This window comes from Scyliorhinus canicula, chromosome 8 (genome assembly GCF_902713615.1).
Source record: "Scyliorhinus canicula chromosome 8, sScyCan1.1, whole genome shotgun sequence".
NCBI lineage: Eukaryota > Metazoa > Chordata > Chondrichthyes > Carcharhiniformes > Scyliorhinidae > Scyliorhinus > Scyliorhinus canicula.
The window spans coordinates 53432264-53456620 of NC_052153.1; the positions used below are offsets into that span (position 1 = coordinate 53432264).

Below are 24357 nucleotides of genomic sequence, written 5' to 3' on the forward strand. Positions count from 1 at the left end.
AATTAGGGGGTCACGAATATAAAATAGTCATAGACATAGAATTTACAGTGGGGAAGGAGGCCATTTGGCCCATTGAGCCTACGGAAAGAGCACCCCACTTAAGCCCACACCTCCACCCCATACCCGGAACCCAGTAACCCCGCCTAACCAACACAAAGGACAATTTATCATGGTCAATCCACCTAACCCGCACATCTATGGACTGTGGAAGGACACCGGAACACCCGGAGGAAACCCACGCAGACACGAGGACAACATGCAGACTCCACACACAGACAGTCACCCAAGCTGGGAATAGAACCTGGGACACTGGAGCTGTGAAACGACAGTGCTAACCACTGTGCTGCCATGCCACCATCATTAGTAAATCCAATAGGGAACAGAGGAGAGACCTCGTAACTCAGTGGTTAGAATGTGAAGCATGGACTTTCGGTGACAGTGATGTGCTGAGAGGACGCACATCAGGTGACTCCCCTCTGAATCGGGACAAAAAAAGTCACTTTTAATTGAACTTTTCCCAAATTTCAAGGCAAAACATCTATCAACAACTAAGGGTGGGTAACCGAGCAAAGATGGCAGCGAATGGGAGCTCGAGGGGCTGAAGAGTCGACAGAAGCGGTGGAAAGTGCCCCTCCCAACACCAAACAACAAAGAACACCTCCTATGGGGGTAAAAAAAAGCAGGAAAAAAGGAACATGCCGCCAAGAGGGGAAAGGGAACGGGAGAAGGAAGGGCAGGGACCGCATTTAAAAACTGTTGTATATAAGACACGAACTGGCTTGTAAATATCAGATACACTTGAGCTGCTACTTTGTAATACCATGTGCCTCACAAGTCAAATTGTTATACTGTTAAAGTTAAAAATGGCAATAAAAATATTTTTCAAAAAAGAATGTGAAACAGTGTCACAGAAGTAATGTGGGAAACAGCATAGGTGGACTTAAAAGGAACCTAAATAACCATAAAGAGAGGTGGAAAGGAAAATATGGGGTTAGATTAAACAGATTGGGAGGCAGCTTGTGCTGAACGGCCTCCTCTGCTGAGGTACTTTGTTATTACATAATAATTAGCAGAAAATGTGCTTCATATATTCACCATTACCTGAGGTGGTATGGATACTGAATCCTGAAGAAGTGGAGATGGAATTTCTCTTAGCTCTGACACTGCAACAGATGCAACTATTCCTGTATCCAAGAATAGAATATCCACAACTCGTGTCCCATGCACATTGGTAATCTTAAATAAAAACACGGTGTTCAAATTGTTCAGAATATTAACAGAAACATACCACACATGGCTATCCACCTTGCTGTGAATTTTAAAAATGTACGTAGTATATCCAACCTACCATCAACATGTCTGTAATATAAGTTATCTGAACGATTGCTCTCTTAGATATTCTGTTTTGTATTCTTTGACCATCAGCTATTTCAAATGTGCTATTGGAAAGTAGCATTCTTTGTGCTCTGTAACTGGGAAAGTTCTTCCTCTAACTTGGAATTCCCCCTCCCTCTTTGGCTTCCCCACTCTTGACAGGGTGTGTCTCCACAGGTGCCAACATCCCTCCAGTATTTAAGAAAACATAAACAGGAGTAGGCTACTCATTTCCATGCTCTTGTGCAAGATATAGCTGTCTCAGCAGGAAAGAGAATTGCAGGGTTTCTCCCCATGCCCTTTGTCCATACAACTGGCCCTCTGATTTTCCTACTCAGTGTTGAACTGATTGGGTTTTCAGCTCAGCAACACTGATTGGTGGCACAAGAGATTGGGAATCGAAAATAAGGTACACCAGTCACTAATACTGCCATATTACACTAGCATACTATTTCTGGCAGTAAAATTAAGAAAACTGACCCTACCATACGAAAGACCTTTTGTCCTTCCAAGTGCTGAGAGAATAGGAGCATAGTGGTAAGCACTGTTGCTTCTAAAATCTTGTAGTGTCACAAGTAGGCTTACATTAACACCACAATGAAGTTACTGTGAAAATCCCCTAGTTGTCATACTACTGCGTCTAATCGGGTACATGGAGGGAGAATTCAGAATGTCTAATTCACCTAACAAACATGTATTTTGGGACTTGAGGGTGGAAACCGAAGCACCCAGAGGAAACCCACGCAGACATGGGATGAATATGCAGACTCCACCCAGACAACAACCCAAGCCGGGAATCGAACCCGGGTCCTTGGCGCTGTGAAGCAACGGTGCTAACCACAGAGCGACCGTGCTGCCCAGAATAAGAGGCAACTTGATCAAAATTTTAAAGATCCTGAGGGGTTTTGACAGGGTGTATGTGGAGAGGATTTTTCCTCTCGTAGGATAATCTAGAACTAGGGGTCACTGTTTAAAAATAAGTGGTCACTCATTTAAGACAGATAAGAGGAGAAAGCTTTTTCTCTGAGGGTTGAGAGTCTCTGGAACTCTTCCTCAAAAGGCAGTGGAAACTAGATCCTTGAATATTTTATGGCAGAACTAGAGAGATTCTTCATTAACAAGGGGATGAAAAGTTATCGGGGGGTAGGCAGAATGTGGGATCGAGATTATAATTAGATCAGCCGTTACCTGCTTGAACGGCGGAGCAGGCTTGAAGGGCCAAGTGACCTACTCCTAATTCGTATGTTCGTAATGCAAAAGCTAAACCCATATTACTTTAGATTAAATTGTGAATGCAGTACAAGGATGAGTGCATAAAGACTTTGGGCACATCAGGAAATAGTCCCTTCACAGGGTTACCAACGTATAGACTTCAAGACAATTGTGGAAAACCCTGGAATCATCTGATACACTAATGGACGCAGAAATGGAGCGCGGGGGGGGGAAAGGAATTTAGAGTCTTTCTGGATCAACTAAAGATGAGCAAAATGGTCCTCTTCAACCACGATTATTTTGATCTATTTGAAACGTGAATTGGGAAGGTGAGCATCTCTCGGATTGTATTCCTGAACATCAAGCCTCACCCGATACCAGTTTTGCAACATAAGAAGTCACAACACCAGGTTAAAGTCCAACAGGTTTGTTTGGAATCAATAGCTTTCGGAGCGTAGCTCCTTCATCAGGTGAGTCTGATGAAGAAGCTACGCTCAGAAAGCTCACGATTCCAAACAAATCTGTTGGACTTTAACCTGGTGTTGTGACTTCTTACTGTGCCCACCCTAGCCCAACGGCGGCATCTCCACATTATAGTTTTACAACGAGTGACAAATATTGTATATAAGTTGGTTAGAGATAAAATAAATGTTTCGATATGTTCTAGTTTGCAAAAGGTACTCCATTGGAATGAGATACTAATTTTATCACCTGAAGATTTATGATCAATGTAGATAAACTGTAGTGAAATCTAAAGCACTGGGTTGTGTTACTACAACCATTTAATATAAATAGAAGCACACTATTTTGACACTGCTCAATTTTCTAGTCAGAATGTATTGGTGCCCAGTTTTGATACTCCCAGGGGTGATGCAGTAGCCTTGGAAAAGGGTCCACAGGAAACCTACAATATGATGCCTATCTTAAAGAACCTCAGCTACTCAGGATCAAGAACCGCAGTTTATTTACTTCCAAACGGCATGGACTTGGTAGAGTTGACCTAAATAAAGGGCTGCATCCTGTCCTATTGATAAATTATTCCATCTTAGCAAATTGGGCAAGACTAAGGACATTAGTTTAAACTGTACAATTAAAGAAATAGACTGGACATTAGCTAACTGTTCCCAGAGAGCAGTGAGTCTCTTTAATGCATTGCTGATTGGTGTGGTGGGTGCTGACTCCCTGTGTGCCATCAAGAAGCAGCTGGATCGGTTCCTGTCTGGGACAAAGAATGCATCATGTTGTAGGCAAGTCTCTTCTCAGTAACACTTAGTTCTTTTAAATGGTTTGATCACCTGAAGGGATTGGAGAGGAATTTTAAGAGTACTTCTCCACTGATGAGCAGTTTAAAAAAAAATTCTTCCAGGATATTAGATGTTTGCAGGAATGAGTGTGTGGAGATTGGCAGAAAGAAGGAAAGGAGCTACGATTGTTGAACTATTTTGCTGTGAGGTAGACTTGATTGGTTAGCTGGTCTTTTCATGCCGGTCACTTTTAAATGTTTACACAAGTACAAATACTTGCTTCTGAAAGAAACATCTTTAATCCCTAGTTGAGATTAAGATCCACATTGTCAAATTTGGAAAAGTGAAAGACAGCTGATATGCAACAATGAAAATTAAATCTGCCTCTGAACTATTAATAATTGTTTAAAATTACATTTGCCTTTGTTATATAAAGACAATATATGTGACGCAGTGAAATACCGAGACTTTCCTCACTTACAGAATAAATTACAAATTGTTCCACTGTATGTGGCAATTAAATTGCATTGGGTGGAACTGGATGATCCTGGCATTCCGCCCAGGGCCCAGGTATAATCTCTGGGTCTATGTTGCCTCATTACATCAGGGCAGTGGTAAAAGGGTGATAATCACTGGTCTCCCATGGGGTGGGGGGTGATAACAAAGAAATAAGGGCACTGATTACTACTGGAAGTATACCGGGGGCAGGGCTAAAGATCTTCTGTAATGGTTCTTGTGACATATAGCTTGGGAACACAGGCTCAAATGAAGGATGACAATATAATGGAAACAACATCACTTAGGAACTGTACCCCAAGATGAGACAGACTTTCAGGAAAGAGATAATAATATCGGAAATGGCATTCTCTCCACTGCTAGTGGCAAAATCTAAAAATATTGAATAGAAATACTACACAAGGTCCACATTACTTGACACAGACTTACCTCCACCCGTGCCCATTTCCCTCGCCATCGTGCTAAACAGCGCTTACCACAGAAAGGTAATGAAACAAAATATTCCGATGTGATTTGCTGTAATTAAACAAGGTTCATTAAAGTAAACTGTGAATTAGTGGTCTTCCAAAACTGCATCCAGTAGAAATCATAAAACGATCCATTAATCCATTAACTCATTATATATTGTCCTGGTCACTTACAATTTACATGAATCAAAAGATTGACACAGATAAAACTTTGAAATGGACATGACATTTCCTTCAAGAAAACCTGTGTCTTTTTATAGAAGAGGCATACCGAATTAATACATGTTGCTCATTTGCTCAAACCTTCTTCTCTAAATGATTCCATGCATTTTCCTGCCCTAAATACATAGTGTCCTCAAAAAGCTGCAAATATTAACTTCGTAATGGGCAATAATAGAAATTAGCTTTTGTCCAAAATGTCAAAATAAATATATTGTCTGTAATACACTTTGGGCAACATTTTCCGGGGGGAAAAAAATAGCAAAGTGGTTTAGCACAGTGGGCTAAACAGCTGGCTTGTAATGCAGAAAGCCAGCAGCGCGGGTTCAATTCCCGTACCAGCCTCCCTGAACAGGCGCCGGAATGTGGCGACTAAGGGCTTTTCACAGTAAGCTCATTGAAGCCTCCTTGTGACAATAAGTGATTATTATTATAATAACTGGCATGTTTCTATCCAGAAATACAGCCAGGTTTTCACTCCAGATCTTCTGACACTTGGTCAAAAAAAGAAGGGAGAGTGTTTGCACCATCACTCTGGCAGTGTGGGGGCCTGCTCCACAGAGATCGCAGGCATCAGGGTGACTCAACCCCCCCCCCCCCCCCCCCATCTTCAAAGGCATCAGGGAACTCCCCCATTCTTTGTGAATGCCTCCACTCCAACCCCCCCCCCCCCCCCCCCCCCCCAATTAACTCATTGTATGAGGGTGGAACCTGATCATGTCATCGGGAAGGGCCCGGGAACATAGCGCTCGGAAATCTCGCTGTTGCAAATCCCATTATGGCCTTCTCACAAGAGTTAGCGGTCATAATTGAGTTTTGTGGCGAACAGGCTCTGAGAATCTCTCCCTTTAAGTCATCCTCAGAATGTGATGATATGCTATATAGAGCTGTGTTTTTTGCTTTCTTTGGGTGGGACAATTAGCATGTATGATCAGTTAGACTGATATTTCTGAAAAGCAAATCAGGGTGGCATGGTGGCACAGTGGTTAGCACTGCTGCCTCAAAATACCAGGGTCCAGGTTTGATTGTGGCCTTGGGAGACTGTGTGGAGTTTGCACATTCTTCCTATGTTTGGGTGGGATTCCTCTGGGTGCTCCAGTTTCCTCCCACATTCCAAAGATGTGCAGGTTAGGTGGATTGGCCATGCTAAATAGCCCCCGAGTGTCCAAAGATGTACAGGTTAGGTCGGGGAGTGGACCCAGGTAGGGTGCTCTTGGTAGGGTCGGTGCAGACTCGATGTGCTGAATGGTCTCCCTCTGCTCTGTGGGAATTCTATTGATTTAACTGTTCCCCACTCCTCTTCTGAACATAGAGAAGGAATTAGGAAAAGTTGGAGAAGGCGCATTATTAGGATGACTATTTCAATTAGTTTTAGTCTTTTCTGTCCTATTCCTTCGCTCTGCCTTTATAGTTGCAGCTATATCCTCGCAGAACAAGATGGGTTGAAGCCAAAGAATGTGCACTAGTAATTGAATCATTCATAATTATTTTTTGGCAAAAAGAAAAGCAGCATTTGGATGTATTGCGTGCAAATCAGAAATAGTTACTTGATTAAAATTGGTTTCTGTAACTAGAGGACATACCATACTGAACCAGACTCATTGATTTTATCCGAGTGACCTACATGGTATCTGGCTAAAGCTGTGAATCAATGCTTTTCTTTTCTGAGGATAAGCTTATTTTGCTTATATTTGTGTATTGCTTCACGTAAACTTGTTGAGAAAAAATAAGGTGGCCAATTCTGCCTGGGAGACTAGAATGGGGAGACTAGAATGGTTGTTTCACAGTTAAAATGAAAATGCACTAGACACTACAGAAATTCAAATTTGCAAACAGAGAACACACAATGAGCAAATATGGGATACTATTTATATCCTATGAGCATCTGACCTGATAGTGCACAAGCAAAGATGAAGGACCCTTATCGTGGCATGGTCTGCCTGAATCAGTAAGTTTTACACACTGCACAAAATATAAATTACATTATTACTTATTTCTTTTCTCATCTATAAAAGCAGCATGATTAATAATGCAATACATGTTTATTCAAATAAAGAAATTGAAGGAGAGAGTAGGATCCACACCCAAAGAAATGTGGCTTAAACTCACCAGGGACGAATCCCAACCTAAAGGAGTGGTGTTTGGTATTCACTCAGCACTGGAAAATTACTAAGCACTCAGCATAACCCTGAAAACCTAAGCCAGCTCTTGGGAGAATGCAACCCAGTAAAAGTGCCCCATCCCTGGGAGGCAAAAACAACTCAAATAATGTTATTGAACAGGAAGGACCACTATTCCCTGGGAAAAGAAACTCCCAAACCAGAGAAGAAACTGCTTGAATTCAAACTGTCACTCCTCTCTGCAAAAGTACATCAATGCCAAATCATCTGAATAAATTAATTCATTCCTCCAGTGAGCAACATGTAATCAAGCTGTATAAAAGACTCATCGTAAAATCATGCTAGATATAGTAATGAATAATACACCAAAATTAATTAATAGTCTAATGGCAAGGGACAATCTCATCACTGATGATCATGGTATTGAATTTGATAGTAGGTTTGAAGGGGAGAAGGGAAAATAACAAACCATAGTTTAAATTTGAATTTACACTGCAAAGAAATGAAACACTGATTTACCATTGTAAGCTGGCTGAACGGTTAAAAGGCAAACCTACAAATTATAGCAGGTATTCAATAAGTATTTAGTTGAAAACAAAACAATTTCATATCTTTTAAAGGGCAAAAGCACAAGGAGAGTTGTTGAGCAACCATGGTGAACAAATGGGGTAGGAGACTTCATCAAACTCAACAAAAACTACACAAATGTATGGGAAAGAAGAAATTTAGCACAAGTCGGAGAGCTATCGAATACATATAAAGAAAGCACTAAAGTATAAAAATGATGATGGAAAAATAAAACTGCAATTGCATCATAGCTAACAGCAAGATTTTTACAAATATATTTGAGAAAGAGGGGACTGTGGATCCATTAAACAGAAAGAAGCAAGTCTACAATGGAGATAAAAAAAGAAATGGCAGACTGGTTAAATGAGTCCTGTGGATCTACTTCCACAATAAAGGAAAAGGACAAAATTACTAACAAATACAAAGAGAACCTAAAAAGAAGTCAAGGGAAGAACCTGATCCATTTAATACACAAGTTTAAAAAAATTGGTACTGGAGAAAATAATGGATCTTGAGATGGTCAATTCTCCAAGACCTGATGTTTAATTCCAAAAGAATCAAAATAGTAATGAAATTGCAGATGCATTATTCATAATTATTCAAAGTTCTCGAGCTTCAGGATTTGCCATTGGATGACAAAATTGCAAACGTCGCTTGAATATTTAAGGGAGGGAGCCAATTAAGTACAGACAAGTCAGTTTATCAGTTATAGGGAAGCTGCTGGAATCATTAAAAGGTTGAATGACTGAACATGTAGACAAGTATGAGCTATCAAAGGTTTCAGCATGGATTGGCGTGTAGTTGGTCATTCCTGACACAGTTATTGACTTTTATGACTTTCATTGGCATGGAGGACAAGGGTACATCTATGGACATTTTCTATGCATACTTTCAGAGGGCATTCCATAAGATTATACAAAAGTGCTTATTGGAAAAATCAAAAGCTCTCAGATATGGACGCAACCTTATGACGATTGGGTTGGCAATTGTTCAGAAGTAATAAACAGTAGTTAGAACTTTAAAACAAGAGTTTACATGCTCTTAGCGGAATCTAGTTAATTAGAAAACTGGTTTAATCCATTTTTAAAAAAAAACATACACAAGATATGGGTGTAGTTGGTTAGGCCAGCATTTGTTGTCCACCCTTGGTTGCCCTTCAGAAGGTGGTGGTGAATTGCCTTCTTGAACTGCTGCAGTCCTTGAACAGCAGGTACACCTACTGTGCTGTTCGAGATGGAGTTCCAGGATGTTGCCCCAACGTTAGGGAAGGAATGGCAATATATTTCCAAGTCAGGGTGGTGATTAACTTGGAGAGGAACCTCCACATGGTGGGGCTCCCAGGTATCTGCTGCTCCTGTCCTTCTGGGTGGTACTGGTCGTGGAATTGGAAGGTGCTGTCTGAGGAACTTTGGTGAGTTACTGCAGTTCATCTTGTAGATGGTAGACACAGCTGCCACTGTTCACCGGTGGTGAAGGGCTCGAGTGTTTGTGGAAGGGGGAGCAATAAAGTGAGCTACTTTGTCCTGGATGATGTTGAGCTTCTTGAGTGTTGTTGGAGCTGCACTCATCCAGGCAAACGGAGAGTATTCCATTACACTCCTGACTTGTGCCTTGTAGATGGTGGACATGCTTTGTGGGGTCAGGAGGTGAGTTATTCACCATAGGATTTGTAGTCTTTGACCTGTCCTGCTAGCCACAGTATTAACATGGCTAGTCCAGTTCAGTTTCTGATCAATGGTAAACGCCAGGATGTTGATTGTGAGGGATTCAGTGATGGCAATGCCATTGAATGTCAAAGGGCAGTGGTTAGATCCTCTATTGTAGGGTATGGTCATTGCCTGGCACTTGTGTGGCGTGACTGTAACTTGCCACTTGTCAGTCCAACCTGGAAATTGTCCAGATCTTGCTGCATTTGGACATGGACAATCTAGCATCTAGTTTGTTCTTTAATTTAGCAATAAACAAAAAGCTTCTCTTTTGACTGGGTGAAGTTTAGTTGCTTTAAAACAGAAGTTTACAAGCTCTCAGCTGAAGCTAGTTTATTAGACAACTGTTTTAATCCAGTTTCAGAAGCCTTGAATTAGGGGTCATAAAAGGAGGGCTCCTTCAGTGCTGACTTGTTGCAGAGTGCAGCTGGAGTTTGGTGAAACAGGGAGTTATGTGAAAGAGGAAGGAGTGGAGACAGCCGGACCTGCGAGGGACACGTCTATTCAGGCAGCAGGCATTGTTCAAAAAATAATCCAGGAGTGACAGCACAGGAAAATGTTAAGTTCGTTGGCTGGTAAATAACTGCTCATTTGCGTTACCTATTCTAATTTGCTTTCAAATTAAAGGTTAAAAGGAGAAATATTTTATACATTACAGAAACTAAAAATCAGTTGGATATTTTTTTCTTAAAAATCTAATTAAATAAAAGGGCCAGGCATTGTGTTGTAACTGCACAATGTGGGAGCTGGTGTACCCCACTGTGGTTCACAGTGAACACAACTATATCAGACATTGGTTGCTTGAGGAACTTCGGCTCAGGGTTGATGAGCTGGAGTCTGAGCTTTGGATTCCGCAACACATCAGGGAGGCGGAGAGTTACCCGAAAGTTGTGTTTCAGTAGGCAGTTGCACCCCTCAGATTAACTACCTTGAATTCGGCCAGTGGTCAGGGATAGGAGGGAGTGACTGTGAGCCAGGTAGAGGGATCCAAGAGATAGGGACATATGCACTAGTACTGGGGAAGAGGGAGCTGTTCCGATTGCATGGACTTCACCTGAATCATGCTGGGACCAGAGTCCTGGTGAATTGCATAACTAGGGCTATAGATAGGGCTTTAAACTAAACAGTGGGGGCAGGAGGGTAGGAAGAGGGTTCATTTGCATAGAAAATCAAAGTTAGAGGATAAGGTTGAAGTTCAGGTTAGTGATGAGGTTGATTGTTACCAAGAACAGAACGTGTGAATGTCACATTACACCATAGAATCGGAGTAGAGAAGTTTTAGGCAGCACGGTGGCGCAGTGAGTTAGCCCTGCTGCCTCACGGCACCGAGGTCCCAGGTTCGATCCCGGCTCTGGGTCACTGTCCGTGTGGAGTTTGCACATTCTCCCCGTGTTTGTGTGGGTTTCGCTCCCACAACCCAAAAATGTGCAGGCTAGGTGGATTGGCCACGCTAAATTGCCCCTTAATTAGAAAAAAGTAATTGGGTACTCTAAATTTTTTTTTAAATTCTTTTAAAAAAAGAGTAGGGAAGTTTTTTTTTGTATCATTTTTTATTCTCCATTTTCACATTTTCTTCAGAATTTACACCCCACCAACAAGCAGTAAATGGTAACAAATACAAAGTCAATCCCCTTATCAACAATGACGATCCCATCCTCCCACCACCCCCAAACAATGCCCCACCTGACAATATAGGCATCAAATTAAACAAATCCTCCCACGGTGGAAAAAACAAAGGGAAAAAAAAGAAAAAGGAATCAAGAATCGCTTATGGTCACCATTGACTCTACAGTCCCCCCCCCCCCCCCCCCCCCCCCCAACCATTCAATGGTATCCAATCCCCGAAAGAGTACCACAAATGACACCCATGGATTGTAAACCACCCCCCGACTCCTCCCCTCCACTTCCTCTTATAAAACTCTTCCCCCCCCCCCCCCCCCCCCCCAACCTCTGTTCCTTCCCCCCAACTTTCCACCCCGGCTAGACTCATCGGAACCTGTTCTGCCAGGCTCCGATGGCCACAGCCCCGCCCCGCACCTCACTTCCATTCACTGGCCGGCTTAAACCGGAGGCCCCTGCCCGGGTCTCTTTTCCCCTTGCCCGGTCCCAGGAAAACCAAGAAATCCCCTTTAGCACATAAACCCTGCATACACACCCAAGCCCCAAAGAACCGCCATTGCAAGTGAAAGTCCCATCTCTTCCCTTGTCCACATATATACAACGTTGGCTCATTTAGCACATACACCAGCACGCAGTCAAAAAAATACTGTGACATGAGGCTGCATCGGCACATGACCATTTCTCAATTCAGCGACAGTCCTTCTGCCTTCGCAAACTCCTCCGCTTTCCCAAACTAAAAGTCCTTGGATTTGTAGGTCACCCTCAACTTAGCTGGGTATACTATGCCGCACTGCACCGCAGTGATGTACAGTGCCTTTTTCACCCGGCTGAAGGCAGCCCGCCAATTTGCCAGCTCCACCATAAAGTCCTGATATATGCGTATACCAGCTCCAGCCCACTGCACCACCCGCTTCTGCTTTGCCCAGTATAGGACCTTCTCCTTCACACTGTGCCTACAAAACACAGAGTCACTACTCTTGGCGGCTCACTCTCCTTTGGTACAGGCCTCCACGACCGATGAGCCCAATCCATTTCCTATCGGGAGGGATCGTCACCCTCCCCCCAATAGCTTCGCCAACACCGTGGCAAAATACTCAAGTCGGTCTCGGGCCTTCCACTCCTTCGGGCAGACCCACAGTCCTCAGATTCTGTCGCCTGGATCTGTTTTCCAAGTCGTCATTTTGGCTCGCAGACCCTCGTTGATCTCTATCACCTTTCGCATCTCCTTCCCCATCGAGGTAAGCTGATCACTGTGCTGCAATAATGTCTCTTCCACTTCCTTCAGTGTCTCACCTTGCTCCCGCACCTCCGCTACTGCGCTCAATACCGCCGCCCTCAGCAGGGCAATCGCCTCCTCCGCCAGCACTTTCAATACCGCTCCCATCTCCTTCCTCATCGCCTCCATGTGTTTTGTGAATTGCCTTTCGAGTTCCATGGCCATCACCGTAGTCATTGCTTCAGCCGTGGGCAATGTGGCCTCCCCTGGTGTCCCAGCCTCCACTTTTCTTGCCGTCCCCGCGGTGACCTTTCCACTCCCTGACGAACTTTCAGCCGCCTTTTTCACGGCCATTTTTAAACTTATTTTTGACATGTCCCTTCACTGTGCCTTCTCCCTGTTTTTGCCGCCTCCGTTGCCCCCGGGACCGGGCGTTAAACCCCGAAAATGCCGTTCCTGAATGGGAGCCCTCCAATGTGCGGCTGCCTCCCGCCCGCCGTCACCGAAAGTCCATCAAGAGTAGGGAAGTTTGATAATAGAACAAACGTAAAGGCTTTTTGTCTGAAGGCACGAAGCATTCGGAACAGAATTAATGAATTATCTGCGCAAATAGAGACAAAAGGGTATGATTTGGTGGCAGTTACTAAGTCGTGGTTACAAGGAGGCCAGGCCTGTGAGTTGAACATACAAAGGTACTTGGTATTTCGGAATAATAGACTGAAAGGAAAAGGACGTAAGTTTACATAGAACATACAGTGAAGGCGGCCATTCGGCCCATCGAGTCTGCACCGACCCACTTAAGCCCTCATTTCCACCCTATCCCCGTAACCCAATAACCCCTCCTAACCTTTTTTGGTCACTAAGGGCAATTTATCATGGCAAATCCATCTAACCTGCACATCTTTGGACTGTGGGAGGAAACCGGAGCACCCAGAGGAAACCCACGCCGACACGGGGAGAACGTGCAGACTCTGCAAAGACAGTGACCCAGCAGGGAATCAAACCTGGGACCCTGGCGCTGTGAAGCCACAGTGCTAATCACTTGTGCTATCGTGCTGCCCTGTGAAGCTTTGTGAAGCTTTGCTAGTTAAATGAAAGGATCTGTGCTGTAGTGAGAAATGATATAGACACTGGATATTAAGACATAGAATCAGTCTGGGTAGAAATAAGAATTAGGAAAGAAAATAAGTTCCTGGTGGGAGTAATCTATAGTTCTGCAGTGGGGCACAGTATAAACCAGGAAATATTGGAGGCTTGTAAGAAAAGTATAATAATCAAAGGTGATTTTAATATGCATATAGACTGAATTAATCAAATTGGCAAAGGTAGCCTTGAGGGAGAGTTAATCAAATGTTTTAGAGATTGTTTCAAGAAGCAACGGGTTGTGGAACCAACCAGGGAGCAGACTATTCTGGAACTGGTACTGTGTGAGGAAGAGGGATAGATTAATGACCTCATATTTAAGGATCATCTCGTGAAGAGTGATCATAGCATGATGACATTTCAAATTCAGTTGGAGGGTGAGAAACTGGTGTCCCACACTCTCGATCTGGAGTTAAACAAAGGTAATTTGTAGGCTTGAGGACAGATTTTGCCCTAGTTTGGCAACACAATAGCACATTGGTTAGCACAGTTGCTTCACAGCTCCAGGGACCCGGGTTCAATTACCCTGATCGGGTTACTGTCTGTGTGGAGTCTGCACGTTCTCCCCGTGTCTGCATGGGGTTCCTCCTGATGTTACGGTTTCCTTTCACAAGTCCCGAAAGACATGCTGGTTAGGTGAATGTGGACATTCTGAATTCTCCCCAGTCTACCCGAACAGGTGCCATAGTGTGGCGACTAGGGGATTTTCAAAGTAACTTAATTGCATTGTTAATGTAAGCCTACATGTGACACTAATAAAGAGCATTATTATTATTAGTGGACTAGGCAGGAAGACTAAAAGGTAAGACAGTTGATGAGCAGTGACAGTTTAAGATTTTCAATTCCTCCCAACTAAATATATTCCCGAGAGGAAGAACGATTGTAAGAGGGGGAAACGGCATCCATGGCTACGCAAGGAAGTTAAAGATATAAAGACGAAAACTAAAGCAAAGGCCAGTAGCGGGCTGGAAGATTAGGAAACTTTTAACGGTCAATAAAAAGAACAAAGGTAAATTATGAACTCGTGCAAAATATAAAAAAGATAACAAAAGCTTCTATAAGTATAGAAAAAAGAGAGTAGCGAAAGTAAATGTTGGTCCCTTGGAGGATGAGACCAGGGAGTTAATAGTGAGGACCACAGAAATGGCGGAGATATACAAGTGTGAGGTTATCTTTTTTGGCGGAAAAATGGAAAGGCAACTTATCTAAATGGAGAGAAATTTCAGAGTGCTTCGGTGCAGAGGGATCAAGGTGTCCTAATGCATGAATCACAGAAAACTAGCATACAAGTACAGTAGGTAATGAGGAAGGCAAATGGAATTTTGGCCTTTACAGCTGAAGGAATAGAGTATAAAAGTATGGCCGTGTTGCTGCACAAGGCATTGGTGAGACCGCACCTGGAGTACTATGTACAATTTTGGTCCCCTTATTTGAGGATGGATGTAGTTGCATTATAGGCAGTTCAGAGGAGGTTCACCAGATCGATTCCAGAGCGGAGGTATTTGTCTCATGAGGAGAGATTGAGCACATTAGGCCTATACTCCCTCGCGTTGAGAAGAATGAGAATCTAATTGAGGTACACAAGATCAAAGGTATTGACAAAGTAGACAAAGTGGATGCTTCCACTTATGGGGCAATCTAGAACAAGAGGTTACAATTTCATGATGAGGCATAGCAAATTTAAAACTGAGATAAGAAGAAATTACTTCCCTCAAAGGGCCTTGAATCTGTGGAATTCACCATTCCAGAGTGTGATGGATGTCCAGGACATGGAGCAAATTTGGGGAAATAGACTGATTTTTAATTATTAATGGATTGAAGGATTATGAAGAACAGGTAAGAAAGTGGAGTTTAGGCTGAGATGAGATCAGCCATGATCATATTGAATGGTCGGAGCAGGCTCAAGGGGCTAAATTGCCTACTCATGCTCCCAGTTCCGAGAAGGGGAAACTTCTGATTGGTAGGATGTGACATGCTCTTCAGCTCCTCCTATTTCCATATAACTGCAATGTGACAGAAAAAGTGTTCCATATGCACCAATTTCCAGTCAAGTGGTTTCAGAAAATGCTGGCTGCCACAGCAGACCCCTCTGAGCCCTTGCCTCTTTTTGCCCTAACTACCACCCAGCCCTCTCCACACTGGTTCAAAGGCTTTGAGGGTTCCCAAACCATCTTCCATGAACTCTTTCCTTCCTCCTCTTGGTTGTTCATAAATACCATCTCCAGTTGTTTCAGACCCCAGTTTTCCTGGTGCTCTGAAATTCAATTCGTACCCCTCCATGTATCTGGACATGTTTCACTTCCCTTCTTGCCTCCCCTTTCCGGAGTGGCTTCAGACCGTATCTTCCTCTGCACAGTCTTACAGGGCCCAGGTATTACAGATTCTATCTGCCACAGAGTGCAGCCAAGTCCCTATTCCTCAATGACTATTCTCATCCTCCCAGATAGTCTTTTCCCATTTTAGCCCATTAATCCTGCCTCTTACCATGCACATGAAGTAACATATTGCTGCACCACTTATTTTAAATAAAGCTAGTTGGAATTTGTGTAAATCAGTGGCTATACGCAAGAACAGAGCACAGAACATAAAACCCCAATGAGAAAACAGAGACAAATAAACAAGAGCCACATATTGGTACCAGAGCAAGGTAGACATGTTAGACACGTCAATAAGGACTGGGAGACAAGAGTTAGGAATAGAACACATTTTAAATATAAAAACCTAAATACCTTAAATGTAAACACGATTGCTGTTTATGTATGCCAAGAACTATCATGAAATGTCCATAAATAAAACTGATTACCGACAAGCTAATACTTACAACCCACTTTAACTGCCCCATCCTCTACCCACACACACAAGACAGGCAAGTACAGAGGGGGATAAAGGTGTGAAAAATACTATGAAAGTTAAAAGATAAGAGTCTTTACTTCAGATAGTGGTTCTTTAGCACACTTTCTTCACAGCAAGCTTGCTGATTAAATTCTCTGGTTTACAGCCGGTAATGTTCTTCTTTGCAGATTCATTCATTCAGGGCCCCTGTAGTTTAAAAATGCAGTACTCACAGGCAGCAGACTTTCTCGAGAGTAACCTTATTTCTCACCAAACCGGACCTTCAGCTCGAAGTCCGCTTTCAGGCCTCTATCCTTACGGAGAGAGACTTTATTTCACATCAAACTTTACTTTCAGCCCGTGGTTTGACTTCAGGCCTCTGCAGTATCAAGAGAACAGCAGCCAGACTTGCTGCAGAGAGTCAGACCTCAGTGGCCTTCTGGAGAAAATTAGCTGGATTTCTTTTGGAGAGGAAGTTGGATCTCTTCATTGGGCTGCCAGAATCAAACCTGAAGCCAAATTGGAACTTCGGGACTGTGAAACGCCTTCCAGGAGAATAATATCCAATCACCACCTGCTACCAGGCAGAGCACAGCCCTCTAGGCCCATTCATTGGTCACCAGCCAAGTCAATCAAACTGACTCCTCACTGATACTGGCCAGTCTGCAATCACCAATTTAAACCAGCATAGCCTTCTCGATTCTTCTGTTTGAATTAAAGGTATAGGCTTCTTACAGGCTGCTTGTCTTAAAGTGTCATTAATCACCCATGGATCAAAAATGCAACAGCAAAATAAAAGACAGGGGAAATAAGGGAATAAACAGGAAGGACCCTGACAATTTTCAGTATTTCCACCAAAGATTTGAATAATACATTCATTGCAATAACACAAGACTCCTATATTCACATAAATCTACACAGATTTAAGGGATTAGAAGGAAAACGTACCCGGTAGCTAAAGTACTGCTCAACTTTTTCCAGTAAGGCATTGAGCTGTGTCCACCCCTTTGAGGGCACTTGACAGTAGATGGTCCCATCGGAACAGACATTTGTAACCACTACATTCAGGTACACGCCATTTTCCTGCAGCACAGGTACATTTTTAAAATTACACAGCAAAAATTCAGCCCACATTTCAACATTTCAGGTTCATTTTGAATTAGTATGTTCATCAGCACATTTACCAAATGGTTTTTGGCATTTCTGTGGTCATAATGACATTACCCTTCATTTTGAGTTTGACAGTCAGTTTAAATTCAATAATTATACTCTACTACAATTTGCAAACTTATGTTTCATGAGATAGATTTTTAAAAAGATCCAGCACTTAAATGATAAATGGGTAGTTGAATATTATAAGTCGTTGAATATCCTGCCAACTGCCTTGCCCCCAACAGTCGTTCAATGGGTAAAGCATCATCAGGTGCCCCGGTGTCAAGTTCAGACATTGATCTGCATTTACTAATAAATTTCTAGTGAATACAGTAGGACTCTGTTTTACATTGCCCTATTGTACATTGTTTTGATTTAAGTTGGTCATTTAGAAAAACCTCCGTGGCGGCCATGGAGTGAGCAGTCGCACATTTGGTGGTTCCCGCTCAATGTGGTATTTTTCGGTACTTTCCCTGTCTGAGGAGTGATGTTTTGGATGGGAAAAGGTGTAGGAGTACCTGGAGAAGGTGTAATTCCTCTGGTGTGGCTGGTGGATTGATGCACGAACTAGGAGTGGGATGAGATTAAGATGGCAGAGGGCAAAGGGCCTGTTCTGCCTACCCAGTGGTCAACGGAGCAGCTAGTGGAATTTCTGAACGATAAGTTCAGCCAGCAGAGGAAGGAGGCCTTGGAGGATCTGGCCAAAGTGCTGGAGCCGATTATAACAGGTATTGAGAGAGTGGAGCAGAGGCTGGAGTCCCAGGGCTGGGCAATCCACAAAGTAGAGAAGGCGGTGGGGAAGCATGAGGAGCAATTGGCCTCATTGGTGGCCAAGGTGGGGGTGATGCGGGAGACCCAGAAGAGGCTGCAGGAAAAGATGGAGGATATGGAGAACTGCTCCATAAGGCAAAATTTGAGGTTTGAGGGGATGCCTGAAGGTGCAGAGGCTGGCAAGCATGTGGCCAAAATGTTGGAGCAGTTGAAGGGGGAGGGGACCCAATCGGGCTGAGGGAGTTGATGAAGAGCATGGGGCGATGCAAGCAGGGAAAGTCTCAGGCCCGGATGGGTTCATGGTGGAGTTTTAGAAAAGGTTTTGCAGGGGGGCCTGGGGCCACTGCTGGTGAGGGCGTATAATGAGGCTAGGGAGAGGGGGGGAACTCCCTGCGACATTATCGCAGGCACCCATTTTTTTGATATTGAAAAAGGACAGGGATCTGAAGTAGTGTGGGTCATACTGCCCGATTTCATTATTGAAAGTAATGGCAAGTTGCTGGCAAAGGTGTTGGCTTTGCGAATTGAGGGCTGCGTCCAGGGGTGCTGGTCAAGGACCAAAAGGTGTTTGGGAAATGGAGACAGTTGTCGCCGAGTGCGAGGAGGCTGCTCAATGTAATTCTGATGCCTCCAAAGGGGCAGGAGGTGGAGATGGACATGGAGAAGGCTTTCGACCAGGTGGAGTGGGAATATTTGTGGGAAGTACTGGGGCAGTTCAGGCACGGGTTCGTGGAATGGATCCGGCTGCTATACAAGTGTGCGGACGAACCAGGTGAGTTTGGGATATTTCGGGCTGCATTGCGGGATGAAGCAGGGGTGCCCGCTCTCCCCGTTGCTCTTTGCCTTGGCTGTAGAGCCATTAGCGCGATTAGAGCATTGGGATGTTGCCGGGGGGGGGGGCATTGAGCACAGAGTTTCGCTGTAAGCGGACGACCGATTATATATTTCAAACCCGTTGAGGGGGTATTATGCGGATTCTGGAGGACGTTGGCCAGTTCTCCGGGTACAAATTGAACATGGGAAAGAGGGGGGTGTTCCCGACTGAGACCAGGAGAGAAGATTAGGGGAGTTGCCGTTCAAGGTAGTGGGAGCGAGTTTTAGATACCTGGGTATTCAGGTGACGCGGGGTTAAGAGCAGTTGCACAAGTTGAATTTGATTCAGTTGGTGGAGCAGATGAACCGGGATTTTAAGAGGTGGGATGTGCTGCCACTGTCGTTCGCGGGGCAGATGCAGACAGTAAAGATGACGGTGCTGCCAAGATTTCTGTTCGTATTTCAGAACCTCCCTATCTTTGTCCTGAAGTCGTTCTTCAAAAAGGTTAATGTACTGATCTCTGGGTTTGTATGGGCGGGGAACACCTGTGGGTCAAAAGGGCTTTTTTGGAGCAGGACAGAGGTGGGGGGTGGAGTTGCCTAATATAATGAACAACTACTGGGCAGTGAACATCACCAATGTTAAGAGATGGAGAGGGGATGGCATGAAGCATGAAGATGGAAGCGGCTTCTTGTAGGGGAACGAGCTTAAGGGCCATTCTTGCCGGCCAGACACTCCATGAGTCCAGTGGTGGTGTGGGGGCAGTGGAGGCAGCATTTGGGATTGGAGGATGCCTCGGTGTGGGCACAGATCTGTGATATCATAGGTTTGAACTGGGGTGGCTAAATGTGAGGTTCTGGGGGTGGCGGCAGGCAGGGATTGAGCGAATTGGTGACCTGTTTGTAGGGGACGGCTTTGCGAAATTGGAGGACCTGGAGGAAAGGTAAGAGTTGCCCAGGGAGAACAGCTTCAAGTACCTGTAGGTTCGGGATTTTGTGAAGAGAGAGGTGCCCTCTTATCCTGGGTTACCGTCCCTGGGGTTGCAAGACCAGGTCCTGTCGAAGGAGGTTATGGGGAGGGGAAGGTGTCTGTGGGCTGCAAGGAGCTGAAGGATTGGGAAAGGGTCCCGATGTGGGATATAAAGCGGAAGTGGGGGGAGGAGGTGGAGGCCAGGACGTGGGTTGAGGCCTTTTGGAGGGTGAATGCATCTCGTCATGTGCGAAGCTGAGCCTTATTCAGTTTAAAGTACTTCGGCACATATGATGGTAGCGCAGACGAGTAGGTTTTTTTGAAGGGGTTAGAGGACAAGTGTGGGCGGTGTGTGGGGAGGCCCACGAATCACGTCCATATATTCTGGGCATGGCCAAAACTAAAGGGGTTCTGGCAGGGATTTGTGGTCATAATATCCGAGGTGTTGGGAAGGAAGGTGGCCCCAAGTCCAGAGGTAGCGATATACGGGGTGTCGGATGATCTCGGAGTCCAGAGGGCAAGAGAGGCCGATGTGTTGGTCTTCACCTCCCTGATAACCCGGAGACTGATCTTACTTGGATGGAGGGACTCAGAGCCGCCGAAAGCGGGGGTGTGGGTGAGTGACCTGGCACGATTCCTGAGGCTGGAGAAGGTCAAGTTAATCTCAAAGGGGTTAATTGATTGGTTCACTCGGAAGTGGAAGCCAATCATTGACTTGTTTGAGGAGGATTGAGGAGCCAGCAAAGGGGAGGGGGGGGGGGGGGTAAGGGGGTTAAAAGGGGGAAAGGAAGACGGTAGATGGGGCCGGGAGTGGGGAGCAGGGATTGGAGGGGGAAAGAGGCGGGTAATGATTATTTATAATGTTGTATCATTTTGCTTCTGCTTTGGTTTGTTTTGATGAAAGTGCCAGAATAAAATGTTGTTAAAATAATGTTGGGCATTTAACATGGCCCATATTCTCTTTTTATGTCGTGAATTTCGTTTTAAAGTCTGACCTCGGGCTGTGACCCAATTGGAGCAGTTTTGGAGTTGCCTCTCCTGCTCCCTGACCCTTTTATTTGCTGCCAACCCTCTGACTTTAGACCTCTCCTGCTCCCTAATCCTCCCCCTCATTTCTGAACATCCAGTTCATGGCCCCTGCTGCTCCCTAACTCATCCGTATGCTGCTGGTATTCCAATTCAAAACTTACCTCCTGCAATTGAAGCTGCTCCTCCTGCCTCTTGCCACTCTTCTTCAGAATTGTCACCCACAGATTGGGTTCAGGAGAGGGAAGTGGCAAGCAGAAGATTTGGCAAGAGGAAGAATTGATAAGGAGGCTTGGCAGCATGAGGGTCAGTTAGGGAGCAGGAGAAGCTGTAAGACCAGAGGGTTTTCAGTGAAGGGGAGGGTTCGGGAATGGTTAGAGATCCTCTGAAGCGAATGGTCACAACTCGGAGGGGGAGTCGGGGTGTGTGATTTGTGGCAAGCAGGAGGTTCAATAAGCAGGATTAGGAGGCAATGAGTTACACCATATTTCTTTATTATAATATTTCATACTTTTATCAAATATTATTTATACATGATAATAGGAATTTAGCAATGTAAAGTATTTCCACTTACAGGGTAGTGTTTTAATGTTTTCTTTTCTATTGAGAAAGGTTCTAAGTGCACCTTTTAACACTGGTTTTAATAAAATTTGATTTGCTTGAAGTAGTTTAGATTAAAGTTACACTTTTCAAGATTGCAGCTACAACTTTTAGTGTGGACTTACTGTCCATAATTGAAATTGATATCACTTTGGTGGGGGAGGTGCGGAGAAGAATGAGACTGGGGCTATGGGGGGGGGGGGGATTGTAGAAATGGTAGGGAAGTGGGCGAGAGGAAAGAGGGATTGTAATACAAAAGCACTTGGAGATTACAGAAAAGGTCTTGTGAAAGGTCAGAATATTAAGCAAAAAATTAAAAAACATTCTTTGGCATAAATACATTTAAACATTCTGAAACAAGATTGCGTACTAAAATAACATGCTCATTAATTAAAATAAAAATCACTGCAACTAACAGACAGCAGGAGAGAAGTGATTGGAAGCCTACTATTCAAAACACCATGTAGGATGTGAGAATGGCAAACATTGCATAATGGATTCAGCACTGCATTTTGAAATCAATGACACAAAGAACATTTTAGATTTTGTCTGCACTGGTTCAAATGCAGAATCCTCAATGGATCGCCAACCTGCTGATAAAATGTATCCGACTACTTTATGAGAACCTCAAAGAATTTACCTTCAAATTCAGCTCAAGTGTCTTGTCATGCAAAGCCTTCAAACATGCAGTATTGATGTTAAAATCATCATCTCCTGAAGTGTCATATAGAAGAACAAGTGGGACCTCACTCCTTTCTAAAATTTCCATCAGCAGTATCTTTCCACTGGCCAGAAATTCAAAGGTTTCTAACACACATGGCTCTTTGCAGAATGTTTCAAGACCTAAAACACAAATAACTCCATCTTAAACAACCAGTGTTGCTTACATTCTACAGGTGTGTCCACAAAAATCTTCACACTACAAAGGGCTATATCACTCACATTTATACACATTCCATAAGTATGAGAAAAAGGTTTCAATCTAACTATTCATTTAAGTGGCACATCCTTAGCTGTCTCTCTCCTACACCAACCTGCCCCAAAATTCAGCAACTTTGTTCAATTTACCTTTCATATTAAATCTTGTGTGTGTGCGTGTATATTTAGCGTTCAGGGAGAAAAGACACAAAGAAAAAAATTCATCTCTTCCAAGCAAACGTAACAGATTTGTGCCAAAATAGCCAAGCTGCCAGATTATCCTCAAATGTTAACCTTCATATTGACTCCCACTGATCTAACCAATCATAAAAATCCTGCAGTTTCATATTATAGCACTTGATTATAGGTTAAGTGTACAACAAATTCCCAGCACCAGAATTTGAAGTTCGTTTTTAGGTTTAGTAGAATCACCAATAATAATAACAGCTTAAGAGTTGCTAATTTAACAACTTCCTGCAGGACTCAGTGTTTATTAAACTGTGTAGTATAGGAAGCTACTAATCACTTGCATGTCTAAAGATGTTCAAATTTGTAGACATTTTCAGATTTGATAAATCATGACAGCCTCTTGTGCAACTGTGCAATGCAAAAAATACCTCAAGTTTTAAACTTAGTATGATCTACTGAATTATTTTATGTATGATCTGCAAGCATCTAAAATTACCAAGCCTACTTTGAAATGCTAATTTGGTGAGGGATTGTCAAGTTTTTCCAGTTGTCGCTCCAGAAATTGATATATCTACTGATGTATTTGCCTCAGCATTGTTGTGGTTGCCCCAATTCTAGAAGTCTCTGACCAGACCACTTGCTCCCTGCACAACAACATCAATTAGCCCAGGACAACAGATACCACCTTTCATATCTGACAAATGTCTATGCAGAAATAGTTTTCTACCCGAGGGTGGATGGCCACTCAGGCCACCCACATAAGTTCTACAACAGATTCTACAAAATGTTGGGTGCATTCTAGTAATGCAGGCTGGATGAGTGACTACCAAATTTGCTTTGGACATGGAGTGAGTCAACTTTGTTACTGTTATTTGTCAGGTCAGATATTAAAAATTATCAAAAGATATGGGGAAATGTCTCCACTGTTAAAGTTCTGGTTAATTAAAAGAAAACAGGTTAGATTGTGTGAAGCAGCTTAGAGCTGAAAAATAATTTGTTGCAAAGAACTCCACGGAATTGTTCCTCACTTGACTGATGCCCAAAGATCATTGCTCACACTCGTGTGAACCAAAGGTGGTCATATATTCCACTTGAATTTTTGAACCTGAATCTTGCACTTTATTAAATAGTTAGATCATTCAAGTTATGTGACTGCAGAGTGGTTTTATGGTACTGCACTCTTTCTGGAGTTATCTGAAACCATACATTAACAGGTTGGTTGCAGTTGGTTGTGTTCTCAGTTGATGGTGGGCATTAACATCTTAAATCTAGATGTGAGCGTAGATCAATGTCACTGAGTCAACTGGGAATAGGCAAGAATGTCACCAGTCAATATAACTTTCAAAAGGATTTTGTAAAAAACAAATGGTGACCAGGAACCAGATGTCAACATCAATAACATAAAATTGGAAAACTAATTCCAGATTAAAAGTAGGTTTTTTAAAAATCATGTAATTGAATGAAATGTTATTGCTAATAACAGAATGAAAAACATGCAGATGGCAAAACATTGGCGGTGGATTCACAGTATAAGCCTAGAGTGCCAAAGAAATATGCTGCATTGACTACCAGAGCTGAACTCTTGACCAGATGCTCTCAATGTGGATAATAATCATTATTTGCATATGCAGGTTGGATTTTGTTTGAACTTACAAGCAATGTCTGCTCTTTGCTGGAAACAT

General features: G+C 43.5%; 1 protein-coding gene across 4 annotated transcripts in view; it reads right to left on the reverse strand.

Annotated features, from left to right (window-relative positions):
- LOC119970262 (tudor domain-containing protein 7-like) overlaps window positions 1–24357 on the reverse strand; it is a 210945-nt gene that overhangs the window by 35721 nt on the left and 150867 nt on the right. For 3 of the 4 annotated variants that reach the window (XM_038804593.1, XM_038804594.1, XM_038804595.1), the window contains exons 10-14: window positions 22209–22411; window positions 17185–17319; window positions 6923–6994; window positions 4776–4862; window positions 1102–1236 (exon numbers count right to left, since the gene is read on the reverse strand). In XM_038804593.1, the coding sequence (XP_038660521.1) occupies window positions 1102–1236; window positions 4776–4862; window positions 6923–6994; window positions 17185–17319; window positions 22209–22411 (632 nt within the window). The remainder of the gene's footprint in view (window positions 1–1101; window positions 1237–4775; window positions 4863–6922; window positions 6995–17184; window positions 17320–22208; window positions 22412–24357) is intronic. The other variant, XM_038804596.1, reaches the window with a different exon arrangement.